Source organism: Phoxinus phoxinus (assembly GCF_949152265.1).
Source record: "Phoxinus phoxinus genome assembly, chromosome: 8".
Taxonomy (NCBI): domain Eukaryota; kingdom Metazoa; phylum Chordata; class Actinopteri; order Cypriniformes; family Leuciscidae; genus Phoxinus; species Phoxinus phoxinus.
In genome coordinates, this window is record NC_136883.1 from 22,693,629 (window position 1) to 22,708,911 (window position 15,283).

Genomic DNA, 15,283 nt, shown 5'->3' on the forward strand with positions numbered 1-15,283 from the left:
GACTAAATTGCATTTTAAAATATATTCAAATAGAAAACAGTTATTAGATATTGTAATAATACTTTACTGTATTCCTGTTCTTATAAAATAAATAATAAATGCATCCCTGGTGAGCAAAATATATATTTAAGACATTTCTAAGAGTGACCCAAGTGTTTAAATAGTTTTTGAGACCAATGTATGCCACTATTTATGGTCATATCCACAGGTCTGGGCAAGTACAGCAGTTATAACGTGCGTGTGGCGGCGTCTACAGCCGTGGGGGAAAGCCCCATGACCGATGAAGACTACATCTTCGTTGTGACACTAGAGGATGGTATTTTGAGACAATTATTTTACATACACATGCAGAAGTACTCTTACACACACTTGAGATCTCTCAGCATGCCTCTGTCTGTCTTTTAGAGCCGGATTCACCCCCACGGGATCTGGTCGTAGTGAAAACCACCTCCTCCACCTCTACTCTCTCCTGGTCTCCTCCAGAGAAGCCCAACGGCATCATCCACCTGTATGAGGTCTCCTACACAAACGGCACACACAGCAACACCGTCAACAGCACATCACTCAGCGCCACGCTGCACTACCTGAAGCCGTACACACACTACAATGTGACTGTCCGTGCGTTTACGCTGCATGGACACGGGAACCAGATTTCTGATACTCTACAGATGTTGTCTGGGGAGGATGGTGAGTCGTGTGTGTTCGTATTTAATTGGAGAAACTAGAAGAAACACTCTTTCCCCTTCAAAAGGTTCCTACAATTAAGGGCCATTCACACATGCTGAGATTAAATCTTTGTTTTCTAGTAGACGCTTCTACTCCAACTCTCATTGAAACACATCAACTTTAGTGTCGGTATGCCAGTTGCTATTCACTCTTTGCGTCTCTACTCAGTTTGCATGAGGGTGAATGTAAATCTTTAACTCTCATAAATTAAGATGAATGACGTTCGCTGCTTTGTTGCGGCAAGTTGCTGTATGTACACTGTCATTCAAAAGTTTCTGGTCATTAAGACTTTTTCTTTTAAAGGAATTAATACTTTTAAGAATACATTAAATTGATCAAAAGTGAGAGTAAAGAAATTTATAATGTTACAAAAGATTTTTAATTTGCAGGCTGAATTATATTTCAGACACAATATGGCCAGCTTATTTATTTATCTGTTGTATAACATTTGCTGACTTTTCTTGTTTGTTGCAGTGCCTGGCAGCCCACCTTATGATTTGACCTATGAGAGCATCGGATCCAGCGAGGTGAACGTGTCATGGGTGGCGCCGCTTCTCGCAAACGGCATCATCCTTTTCTACAACGTGGAATACTGGAACGCCACACACAGTCTGAACCAAACCACACATGTGCCTTATGTTGTCTTGTCCAACCTACGGAAGTATGCGCGCTACCGCATCAGCGTTCAGGCTGCCACACAGGTCGGCATGGGCAACCACACGAGCGAGATCCTGAACATCACCACACTGGAGGATGGTGAGTGTTTGTTTTTAACCAACTGTGGTGTTTAATTAAGCTAATCTTCCTTTTTAGTGTCAGTCATCAAAGTGAATATGTCTGGATCTGGCGAAAGTATCAGGGTCAAGTAAACATTCATGTAAACATGTAAACATTTCTCTTTTTTACAGCTTTTCGGTGGACGGAAATGGGAGTTTTATTGTTTTTAACTATTTTTATTTCTCCCAAATACATTTCTGACAGCATTAGGGAGTGTTATGGATCAATTTTGTATTTAAAGCAGGTTAAATCTTTCTACCTCAGGAGTCAGAGGAGCTTCCCAACAATGTTTTTGTTTGTTTCTCTGTGTTTGTTTGGTTGGTTAGTTGTTCCATTATCAGTTGTCAAGATGGACACGTACGGATAATGCACATGGCATGGGAGACAATGTCTTACATTTACTAACCCCAATCACTATCATGTTTGAGAGTAAAGTCATTTTCCTCGGTTTTGGGTCTATAATAGCTGTTTTTCCTAAACGGCAGTACCCAGTTCTCCTCCAAAATTCCTAATCGCCAGGAAATTGTCAGATACTGAGGTAGAGTTGTCCTGGAAACCTCCCGTGGAGGCCAACTCTGAGATTTTATACTACATAGTGAGAGTGTGGTAAGTCCAGATGATTTAAAATCAGTTTTTACCATAGACCAGACTGCAGTCATACCAGATTGAAACTTACATGTATGTTCGTTTATTAGGAATCTGAGCTCTGAATTTGTGGCCAATGTGACGGAAACGTCAGTGGTGGTGAGTGTGGAGGGGCCGGGCCGGTATAATGCCTCCGTCAGCAGCTGGACTCGACTCGGAGACGGAGGGTTACTGATTTACATCACGTTCAGTACTGTAGAATCAGGTGAACACAAACACGTCACAAACAACCTAGACAACACTTTTTGATATCATAAACATATTTCTAATGTGAAGAGTGCTGCCTTGTAAGACCTCATACGCCAAATTTTTGCCCAAAATCTAAGGCAGCATCACAAGTATCATTGAATGAATTGTGAAGAAGAAAAAAATGGAGATGAGGGAAATATCAGATTATAAATGTAAAAGTTTTAACGATCTAAGCGCATGGTCTAAAGTTCACTTAGGGCGAGTCCAAATCCACTTTTGCTAGTTTAACTACGGGAAAAATGGTCGGTGCACCCGGCACATAGTCTAATGTACACAATAATAATCTTTTACATTGTAATCCTTTTATTTTTAATATTTGGCATGTTTGTGTGCTGCTGTGCGACCCTGTGTGTTTAATAAGCAGTGTACACGCGTTGTGGACCCGCCTATAGGCACACATTACTAACGTGCTCTTTAAATAAAATAAAAAATATTGCGCCATTGACCTTAATAATAATAATAATAAGCGCAGTCTATTTCAGTTGCCTTAAAATAGCAACGCGCCAACAATGTGCCTAAACACAACTCAGCACACTAAAATTCACACTAAAATGCATCACTAAAATGCATTTGCTATTTAAACAACGTGGCGCAGGACATGGAAATGATTACACCCGGCGCTGCATTGCGCCGGGTGTAAGATAGGGCCCTTAATCAGCAAAGATGCATTAAACTGATCAAAACTGACAGTAAATATGTTTATATTGTTACAAAATATTTATATATTTTTTTTAAATATATATATTTTTTTCCACAAAAATATTAAACAGAACAACTGTTTTCAGCATTGATATTAAAAATATATATTGATAATGACTGCTGAAAATTCAGCTTTGCCATCACAGGAATAAATTACATTTTAAAATATATTCAAATAGAAAATAAACATATATTTAGATAGAAAATAAAGTTATTTTAAATAGCGATCAAATGATAAAATAAATGCTGCATAAGAGACTTAAACATTTAAAAAATCTGACCCTGAACTTTTGAACGGTAGTGTATATTCTCTACATTAATAGAAAATAGAGCAAAATTTAACTTGTTTCAGGACACATCAGTTCAGTCACTTCTTGTAAGGTTTAGTTTCAGTTAGAATGCTGCTCTGTGAGGCAGCTCACTAGGTTTGAAAAGGATTCATAATACCATGAAACAGCATTGCCCTCGTATTCATAATGTTAAATAATTTTTCTGTTTTGCAGCCCCATCTGACCCTCCACAGAATGTATTATACACACTCCTTACGACCACTACAGTGCGTCTCAGCTGGAGTCCTCCAAATGAACCCAACGGCATCATCCAATACTACACTATCTACTACACAGACAATTATACAGAGTATACAGAGGTATATGCACTCACAGTCACACAGATGTGTATTGATCTTTTTGGAGACACTAAACACTGTCACTTATATCCAGGTACACCTTGATAATGTGACAAGCTATTAAACTGACTTTAATATAAATCCTATTAGAAATTGTGATGGTCTGTAGCACTGGGTAGCTCCGCCTACAGTTAAATCTCATTTAATACAGCTGTGTAGTAAGTGACATATTGTGTACATTTTGGGGTTGCTTTCTTAATAAAAAAAAATAAAAAAACATGTTCACCAAAAGCTGCATTTATTAGATCGAAATTACAGTGAAAACTGTATATTTAAATATTATGTAAAAAATAATGATATTGCGAGAAAAAAGTCACTATAGAAAAAAAAAAAATTCTATAGTGTATATCTCGCAGACTTTTTACTCGCAATTCAGACTTTTTTTTCTCGCAATTGCAACCTTAATTATTTCTATTCAGTGGTGGAAACAAGCTTCCATAGGTAATCACACAGTTTATTCTAACCACAATATACTGTAGATATGAATTGTTTAGATATGAATTAAGACATTATTGTATAGGTTGTTTCTCTTGTGTTGATCTCTTCAACTCGATACAGAACATTTGCAAGGTTTTACTATCATGATTTAGTTGTGCATAAAAATTTAAGAAATAAGTAGCAAAAAGTTCCATGTGTTTTGGAGATGTACCATTTAATGGTATTCTTTAAAGTAGCTTGGACTGTGAAAATACAATGAAATACATGAATATAATTATGGTAATCATCAATACAATCTCACTTAACAAAAAAAAATTCTAAGAACGTGTTGCTAATGTTCATATTAAGTTCTGAAAACTTTTTTTACGTTCTTGGTTATGTGAATGTTAAAGGTATAGTGGAAGATTTTCTCGAATTTTAGAAAAGAACCGCCCTCTCCACTTTTTAAAAAAATGCACATGCACAACACTCCTATTAAACGTGTGCACGAGCCTAGTTCTCCTCGTGCACGCTCTGTTTACAAGTTGCTGTCGGCATGGCTCATACAAGCCTACTTTCAAAAAGAACTCTAGGACTCAAGACATGATCTGCAATGGAGAAGTAGCTTTTTGCATTTGTGTAATAAATACTATGGTGAACACATTGGAATTATCAAAAATGAACACACAAGGTTTTATAACATTTCAGCGTTGATGCCTTTTACCATTTGGTCATAAGGCTAACTTACTTTAGACAAATTGAGATATTTACCGTGTCTGCGCGGTGCGTGACTTGTGCCAGGGCTAGCATCGCTAATCATAGCTTACATTAACTTTTACTAGCAGTAATTTTAAATGGATTTCTCCAAATAGCATGCCAAACTTTACCTGTCGAGTAGAAACTTCGCGACTGAGGCATCAGTGGGAAGCCCTACCTGTGCTTTTAGCGCATGCCAGCATGTGAAATATTCTCCCAAAAACACTCTCTTTCTTCAGAGGCCTTTCTCTTCTTGTCATACAATTCGTAGACACCTTTTCTCTTGCGACCCTTAGAAATTTTGAAAAAACCCGGTGAGTATGGCGAGCTTCAATGAATGACTGAAACCGTAGCTCACCACCACACATATACACCTGAAAGTGCGCATGCGCAGAAAGCGAAAACTACCTATGGACGAGCAAGTACAACGGCCTTACATGTATCACCAGAATGATTGACAACTAGGAGGACCAATAGTCTTGATGATCCACCCGGAAAAAGAAAATCTTCCACTATACCTTTAAGGAATAATATCAATAATGTTTTTGTGCTAACGTTTTGAGAAAATGTTTAAAGAACAGATAACTTTAAACAATCATTCTATTAAAGGTAGGGTAAGCAATTTTGGAGCGGCTAGCATTAACAGGCTTGCTTTGAAAGCATGAGACCCCACCCTCCCTTCAGAGCACATACACACAACTCACACAACAGCATCTACAAAGTGTCACGAGACAAGAGACGTTGTTGCCTCATGTCTCAACGCACATAACATTACAACAATAATGAGTGTAAACAACTTACAGGGCTCTAGTTGTACCACCTGACTGCTGGAGATTCATTTCAGCATTAAAAGTGTTTGACATAGAAACATAAATCCGAGTCGGAGGACGTGAACAGTCACAGGTTGCCATCTCGTAATTATGGTTATGACATGGCGTGAACGCAGCATAAGCTCGTTGTTTTGGTTCAGGAGGAACTGTAAAAATCGTCTGCTGTTTGTCTGCGGTGCTCTGTGTCGGTCTACAACTCTATGGGCCCTATGTTAACAATCTAAGCGCATGGTCTAAAGTGCAGGTCGCAACTCTTAGAAGAAAAGGTTCTATATAGAACCTTAAAAGGTTCTATAGGCGCTTCGTATTTGGAACCCCTAAAAGGTTCTATATACAGAACCCTTTTTAAGGGTTTTTAAGAACCAAAAGGGTTCTTTCTTGTCATTATAGAACCTTTTTAGCATAAAAGGTTCTTTGGAGTTGAGTAAAGAACCCTATGGTTCTATATAAAACCCCAATGAACCCTTTTTTTTCTAAGAGTGTAGAACCTTTTAGGGGTTCCAAATACGAAGCGTATAGAACCTTTTCTTCTAAGAGTGAAGGCGATTCCAAATCCACTTTTGCTAGTTTAACGACGGGAAAAATGGGTGTGTTTTGGGCGTAACGTGAAATAAACCAACCAGAGTCTCATCTCCCATTCCCTTTAAAAGACAGTTGCGCTCGCGCCTTGGCGGATTGCTATTTACATGACGAAATTTGCTGATTGAACATGTCACCAGAGCACAAACGGATCTGCTCGTGGACGAGGTTAGAACGAGCAAGCCAGAACCCACCATATCTTTATGTACACAATATTAATCCTTTACATTGTAATCCTTTTATTTGTAATATTTGCCTAGTTTGTGTGCTACTTGCGCGTCCCTGTGTGTGTAATAAGCAGAGTGTACACGCGTTGTGGACCCGCCTATAGGCGCACATTACTAACGCGCTCTTTTTAATTAACAAATAATATTGCGCCATTGACTTTAGACTAGGTTTTTGTTGGTCAATGGTGCAGCCCATGGGTGCATAAATAGGCGCAAATGCATTTGCTATTTAAACAACGTGGCGCAGGACGTGAAAATGATAACTGCGTCGGGCTAAAACTAGCAAAAAACACGTGTGTTGCGCTTGACGCTGAATTGCGTCGGGTGTATGATAGGGCCCTATATGTGAAGAGCGTTTCAACCAAAATAACAAAAAGTGTTTACGAAAAACATTGTGTACCCTACCTTTAACGTTACTGGAAGAATGTTTGTTAATAACTTTGAGAGAACCTTGCCCCAAAGTTCAGAATGTTTCCTGTTAGCTGGGATTCTATTATTATCTAATACCACCATTTGTGCCATGAAACCAGCACAGTACATTCTGTAAGGGTCGGGGATTCGATCTCCATAAGAATAGCTACATCAATTCAAAATCTCATAAACACATTTTAAAATCGCAATAAAATGCTGATGTCATGCAGTGAATGAGCTGGTTCTCTTTCTCTCACTGTAGAGTGTTCCGGGTTCAGAGCAGTGGCTGGTGTTGTCTGATCTGATGGCAGGACAGGAGTACAGTGTATGGATGAGTTCCAGCACTTCTGTTGGTGATGGGGGAGTGTTCAGCCCCCGTCTAAACTTCACCACGTTAGAGGATGGTCAGTCTCCTCACACACTCAGGGGAGAATTTCAGCTCTGCACTGCTTTTCCAAATGATTATGCTCAAAAAAATCACACTGAAACTGTAACACGCACATACACACACACACACACACAGCACACACACACACACACACTACACACAGCACATATTCTGCATGTCTTGTGAAAGGAGACAGCTTCCTCCAAGCTGCAAACTTGGGATTGTTGAGCCCTCACCACGAGACTGAGTGTGTCTGATCTCAAAGCCTTTTATTTGATGGTCTCCAAACGATCCCAGCTTGCATTTCCTCTCACAGGATTTGTTGAAAAATAGAAAATAGCACATGCTGTTTGTGTTTTTTCTCTGCAATGGCAGGTTTCTGGGTACATTATGTAGCTTCAAAATTATTGTAAATGTGTCGATCTGATTGATCATAAAACGTCTTGTTCGACAGCTATCGGATTATTTTTTTGCTGAAGCCTCCTGCTTCATATGTTTGTCCTGAGAAAAAGAGCCCAGTAATTTCAAAAGAGATTTCAACAATGTCTCAATATGTGCTCAGATTCTGCAAAAATCTACATTATGAACTCAATATGAACTTTCGCTTCAAGTTTTCCAAATTTGAGCAAATAATAAGAGTTGCTATACAGATTAAAATTGTATAGCTGTATACTCTTACTCTATGACAACAGATGTATATTTGGGGCGAGATTTACTAAACAGGGCAAACTAGCATGAGAGCACAATTCCATAAAAGCGCAGATGGGAGTGAAAATTTGATGCAGATGCAGCCGGATCATTTCCCTAGCGGCGTCAGGAAGTATCGCGTGATATCAGGTCTCGCGATGTAAAGAATTGCTTTACAGCAAAAATAAATCTGCTAAAATTATGTCATTATTGCAATCCCTCACGCAGTTTGAACCCGAAATAAGAAGACGTTGTCAAGAATGTCCCATCTCGTTGATCTACTAGCCAACACAATCTACCAAGAGCAGCGCAAATTAGCATCTGGTTTAAGACATGCTTTTTTTGGGGGCGGTAAATAATGGCGCAATACCATTAAATTGACTAGCTCAAACCTTAGTAAATCACCTTGCATGCTTCATTTAAATACACTCCTCCCATAAATTTTGCGTCTGAAAGGGAAACTCCTGCAAATGCATATGCAATAAGATCGGCCGCAAAAATAACCCTGTCCACGCCTTCACAGTGCTCATTTTTCACTGAGCGTCTTTTAATAAATCCTGACAGTAGTTTTTTTTTCGCCAAAAGAGGGTTTGCGCTGGTGCAAGCTGTTAGTAAATCTGGCCCTTTATATCCTGTTAGAAGAAACATGAAGTTGATACTTAACTGAGAACTCCATTAGGTCTCCTGAACTATGAAAGAACGACATTTGAGCATTAAAATGTCCCCCTGCGATAAGTGAATATGTTGACCTAATTTCAATATCTATATGTCAAGGTTTTGTGTACGAATCATAATAAATGGTTTTTGTGTGATTTTGGGGAAAATGGTGCAGAGGTGACCTTTTGAAATAGATAAAGGTTTTCTCCCCTGGTGTCTGAGATTTTGAAGTGTTCTATATGAATAAATGATGCTATGGTCCTGTTTGGTTCTTTGTGAGTGATTGCATCTGATTGGTTTGCAGTTACCGGAGAATCTTCAGCGGCTCAGTACAGCCCAAAGCAATATCTCGGACACAGAACGCGCTCCAAAAGGATTTTCCTACTAACACAACATGTCTGTCTTTCTCTGATTCTTTCTTCTTTCCTATATCTGTGATCTTTCACCTTGACTCTGAAGTTTGCAGGTGCCGCGCAGGAGTTCATTTACCATTTTTAATTTCCACAGATTTACAGATGTGTGTAATGTGAATGCTGAAATGTATGTGTATTTGTGTGTTGTATGCATTCTTGTGTACAGTATGAATATTTGAATCTCTGGGTTTAAGATACAATATTTATTCTCACTGCTTTTAATCATTACATCATTGAGTGATTTGATGTTGCAGTGTGCCATTTATTTCTTATATATAGAAATACATTTCTATATTTCTTTATATATTACTTTAACTGTCATGTCTATGAAAAATTGATCAATTAAAATGCATTTATTTATTAACTTATTAATTATTATTGTTTTTGTTTTTAGGACTTTTATGAGTTTTGAGCTTTGTGGCAATATTTTCTTTACAATTAAGCTCATTCTCATCCCCAAATTTCTCATTACTGCAATGCAAAAATCACCCTTGAATATCATCTTTAAATTAATCAATTAAATTTTATTTTACAAATGAATACAACAATTTAAATACCAATTGAATTCGTTATCATTGTTTTTTGCAGTAATGAGACTCTTTTCACATTTCAGTATGCTATTGAGATTTGGAGAGGAAAATGTGCTTAGTCGCCATGAGTGTAACGGTGAAAAACCTCTTAATGGTTCTTTAATAGCCTTAGTTTTCATATAAAATTAAGTTTTCTTTTGATTTTGAGGAGAAATATTTCCTAATATTGGCATATTTCATTAGATGAACCCTTATTTTATCACAAAGACATGTTTCACATTAGATTGGGGAACAAAGCCTTATTCCATTTCTTGGCTCCACATCGAAACAACATCTTTTTTTTGGACTGCAATGATTTGTTCCCCGTTCTAAAGTGTAACTGTTGGCCATTCATCACATATATTAATTGTATGTCTTCCACCCCCTTCCCCTGCTACAGTGCCGAGTGGTCCGGTCCACAACCTCACCGCTACGATCTATAGCTCTACGGCTGTAGTGATCAGCTGGGACCCTCCTCTGGAGCCCAACGGCAGAGTCTTCTACCAGCTGAGCTTACAAGAGGCGGGAACGACCCACCCGTCAATCAACCGCACGGTCAACATCACCATCTCCAAGACAACCACAGACACCATCTACCTCTTTACCAGGCTCAGGAAGTATTTTCCCTACATCATAAAAGTCACCCCAGCAACCGGTGCGGGGTCAGCTGTAAACCACACTGCAACCCTCCAACTTCGAACAGATGAAGACGGTGCTCATCATTTCCTGTTTTTTACATGCACATGAATATAAAGCATGAGGGTTCATACTTATTGATTGTATACTCGTGATTTTGTCTTTGTGTGTCTGTGTTCTGACAGTCCCAAGTTCTCCTCCATTGCCTGGAGCTAGTAGAAATCTCTCCAGCACCTCCATCCATGTGTCGTGGTTCCCTCCAGTGGAGGCCAATGGCGAGATTATAGATTACACTGTAGTTTTACACGGTCCTGGGGCCGTCAACAGAACCTACACCTCTGAAACGCACCTAATTCTCTCAGAACTCACTCCGTTTTCAACTTACAATCTCTCCATCGCGGCGGTTACTCGCCTAGGTGTCGGCCCCTCCGTGATCATTCCACTGCATACTGATGAAGCAGGTCAGAGCTATATATTTATTGCTATTCTTTTAACTGATCTGTTCAAATCTAAATCTTTTATTCGTTGCTTTGAAATTTGTTTAAAATTCATTGAACATTTAAAACATAATTTGAATTGGCTGATGATTGATCTTTGAAAGTTTCAACTTTTGTTGAACTTTAAATATTTAAGTTTTTGCTTTGGAATTTGTTTGATATTTGAAAATTGTATACGAAAATTGAATTTGAAGTTTGATCTTTGGAAATGTAAACTGTTATAAAACTTTAAAGTCTTGGCTTTGAAATTTGAATGGCCTACATTGCAAATTCATACAACTAGAGTATACATGTGCAGACTTAAGGTGCCTAATGTCTTATGGGACTATTTGTGTGTCCAGGTCCAATGTCTCCACCACGCAATCTGAGTATTTTTAACCACACTGCGAATTCAGTATGGCTTCAGTGGGAACCTAGTCCGGAGCCAAATGGAATAATCCAGCACTACGGATTCAGAATACTCGAACTGAACACATACACTTTCAGATATCAGGTAGTGCATCTATGTACAGTATATGTGTGATCATGATCTTAGATTTTTCTATGTGTGTAAATTAAACTCACATGCCTCTGTTTACCCAAGAACTCATCAGATGCGTCAACACAAGCAGAACTGAGTGGCTTCAGACCTCATAATTCATATGAAATTAGTGTGTGCACATTCACTAGAGCAGGAAATGGGGATCAGTACAGCCCGCCTGTGATATTTACCACCAATGAATCAGGTAATACACACTCACGCGTCCGTAAGTGTCACATGAACCTTTAGAAATCATTCTAATATGCTGATTTGCTGCTCAAGAAAAATTTCAGGTAACACTTTAGTTTAGGGTTCAATTCTCACTATTAACTAGTTAACATGCATATTAATAGGATTAGTGCAAAGCTCAGACTCCAAATGAACCAGTCAAAGGAAATGTGGATGAAAAACCATCAAGTAAAAAATAGCTCTATCTATATCAGTTCTGAAATGATTGACGAAGTCAATAGTTACATCTACCTGGACCAAGAAGTTACCATTAGCACACCATTAGAGTCACTCGAAGAGACAAGATCACAAATAAATGTTTGCAGGAGATGTCAAGGGTGAAAGATGTGTTCATGGAGGCAGCAAAGGAAAAGCACAGATGAACTTGGCATGTAGCTCGAATAGAGGATGATTGATAGACTCTGAAAGTGACAACGTGGTACCCCTATGAGGTTAAGCGACCTCTCGGACACCCGCCAACTCTATGGTCAGCTTCTCTAAAGAAGAGTTTTGGCAAAACCTGGATCCGCACAGCCAGAGACAGACGCAGATGTGAGAAATTCTGTGACCTGCATCATCCACCAAAGTTATTGATTACAGGCCGGATAAAAGATAACTAGGATATTGGCTGTTTATTAGTTCTTATAAAGCACATATTAATGCCTTATTCTGCATGACCATATTCTACATTCCTTAATCCTACCCAATACCTAAACTTAACAACGGCCTTACTAACTATTAATATGCAGTAATAAAGAGTTTATTGAGGCAAAAGTCATAGTTAATAGTAAGTGAGAATTTGACCATAATCTAAAGTGTGACCAAATTTCTTATATCAATGTTGAAAACATTTGTGCCTCTTGATTTTGTAGAAATCGTTGCATTTTTTTTTTAGGTTTCTTTGATGAATAGAAAGTTCAAAAGAACATAATTTATCTGTATTAGAAATCTTTTGTAACTTAAATGTACTTTACTGTCACTTTTGATCAATTTAATGCATCATCGATTAATATAAGTATTCATTTCCCTTTTCGGTAACACTTTACTTAAAGGGGTGTGCATAAGTCTGACATGACACCTTCAAAATCATGACAAGACACGAAGTCATGAATATGATGGGGGTTTTATGCATGTTTATGACAACTGTCATTAAGTGTCATTCGCTCAATTATGACATTTTTAATGCAAATATGACATTGTTTGAGATGTCTTTTTTATGACACCTTGACATAAACCAATACATCATAACCCCAATATGGGTTAAAAAAAACAATATGGGTTAACATTACATTAAACTCATGTAGTTGGTTTTGACATTGGCTGTCATGAGGCCATTATAACTGTGTTATGAATATTTTTCATGACCTCAACTACAGTGGTACAAATTTAATTTGTCATTAAAATGTTATAATGACATAACAAAGACATCTCAAACAATGTCATATTGCATTAAAAATGTCATAATTGAGCGAATGACACTTAATGACAGTTGTCATAAACATGCATAAAACCTCCTTCATATTCATGACATGTGTCATGTTATGATTATGAAGGTGTCATGTCAGTCTTATGCACACCCCCTTCAAGTAAAGTGTTACCAAATGGGAAAGGCCTTAACCTACGGCATTAGACTGCAAAGTCATTTTTGTTCAAAATTGGATTCTTTATTTTCAAGTGTGTTTGTTATATCTCTGTGGTGTCTGTGTGTATGTTGCAGTGTCAGATTCAGTTGGAAATCTGTCCTGCTCTGGATTGGATTGGAATTCAGTGTACATGGAATGGGAGCTTCCGATTCATCCTAACGGAGAGATTCTGCACTACCTCATTCGCTCTGGAGATCTGGAGGAGGAGGCCCATCCTCTCACACACACATACACAGTGGCGCACACCTTCACTGGCCTGTCGCCTGACGTTTTCTATGTCATCAGCGTGGCTGCAGTTAATTCAGCCGGAATAGGGGAAGAAGCCAACTGCACTGCACACACTCCACCAGAGTCAGGTCTTGTGCCATTTGGTTGCTCATATGTATGATTTGAAGAAGAAAAATCAATGCATGCAACTTGCTCTGCATCATTTATGCCACAGACATGATCATCCTGATTGTTTCTTTCTCTTTCTGCAGTTCCTGGTCCTCCCCAGTCGCTGACCATAATCAACATTACCTCTGACAGTGTGTCTCTAAGCTGGCAACGTCCCGTCCATCTTCCTGGTCTTCTGCAGGGTTTTAATGTAGAGATTAAGCAATTGGCAAGAAATTGCGAGGAAAAGCAGCCCGTGGAGTCCTGTGTGGAGAGTGAACTTGTGGAGTGGGTTGAAGGACAGACCAGCGGAGTCACACTTTCCCCTCTGCTCAAATATAGAGTGTATCATATGAGAGTGGTGGCGTTCACCAGGGCTGGGGCCGGAGAACCCTCAGAGTGGATCTACACACAGACGCTCGCAGGAAGTATGTTACACCCGTGCGCATAGACATTCTCATAAGAAAACAGAATCACAAATGAGCTTGAAATGTTCTCATCTCAAATGTCTCTCCTTGACGACAACATGAAAATTTTGCATGAATCTCCTTCTCAGATGTTTCCCTTGAGAAAAAGATCCCAACAATGTCAGATCTCAAACTCAAAAACTCTTCAGAAACTCAAACATTTACCATTAAATTCGTTCAAAGCACTAACCATATTAGTTTGGATTCTATAGTCTCACTGTATTTCTGCAATTCTATTATGTCAGGTTTTTGAGGCTAAGTTGATACTTAATTTTGTTCAATTCAAATGATCACATTTGTGTAATTTAATTTAGCAATTTTCTTCTTTTTTTTCAAAAGTTTTCTTATAAACTACAAATATAGGAATATATAGATACAAATATTATATAAATATATTTTTATTGAGTTATATGCATACTATATTTATATAAATGCAATTTTGTAGTTTCTTTTTTAGAATGTGTTTATAATAAAATAAAATAAAATATGAATACCGGTATGTATATTTATTGATTGATTAATATAAAATGCAATTATTTAAATGTAATTTTGCTATTTCATTTATTTTTTCAGAATGTGTCTAGTTTCTAAAAAACTAAAAATATAAATATATATTTATATATAAATATATATTGATTACCGGTAATATAAAATATATTTATATAAATCTAATTTTGTACTTCAATTTGATATGTAATTGTCTATAGTTTCAGAAAAACTGAAAATATATAGATATATATTTATTGATTGAGAAATATAAATATATATTTATTGATTGAGAAATATAAATATATATTTATTGATTGAGAAATATAAATATATATTTATATAAATGTGTAGAAAAGATATAAAACATTATCTAGAGGTCATACATTATCATTTCTCTTGTTTTCTCAAAACAATCAGCAAGATAACTTGATGTATCAGTATTTTTGTTAATGACATGTTATTTTGAGAAAATTAGAGAAAGTATAAAAAGTAAATTAATAATGCATGACCTGACCTTCATTGAGTTTGGAATACTTTTTTAAAATAAAAAATTCTGATTCTGTTTTTGACGCTTCTATGAGGTATCTTGTTCTCACAGCTTTAGTTCCATACTGAAAATCATTGGAATGTTTTTGAAGCACTGCCCAATCCATTAGCTTTGATTCAAGACATCTCAAGATCAGCATATTTTCCACACTTTTTTGAGCATT

General features: G+C 37.5%; 1 protein-coding gene across 3 annotated transcripts in view; it reads left to right on the forward strand.

Annotated features, from left to right (window-relative positions):
* Positions 1 to 15,283, forward strand: part of ptprq (protein tyrosine phosphatase receptor type Q) — a 39,711-nt gene that overhangs the window by 15,069 nt on the left and 9,359 nt on the right. For all 3 annotated transcript variants that reach the window (XM_079621006.1, XM_079621007.1, XM_079621008.1), the window contains exons 11-19: positions 209 to 316; positions 406 to 687; positions 1,201 to 1,482; positions 10,119 to 10,430; positions 10,540 to 10,815; positions 11,193 to 11,344; positions 11,435 to 11,576; positions 13,317 to 13,598; positions 13,722 to 14,045. In XM_079621006.1, coding sequence (XP_079477132.1) covers positions 209 to 316; positions 406 to 687; positions 1,201 to 1,482; positions 10,119 to 10,430; positions 10,540 to 10,815; positions 11,193 to 11,344; positions 11,435 to 11,576; positions 13,317 to 13,598; positions 13,722 to 14,045 — 2,160 coding nt within the window. The remainder of the gene's footprint in view (positions 1 to 208; positions 317 to 405; positions 688 to 1,200; positions 1,483 to 10,118; positions 10,431 to 10,539; positions 10,816 to 11,192; positions 11,345 to 11,434; positions 11,577 to 13,316; positions 13,599 to 13,721; positions 14,046 to 15,283) is intronic.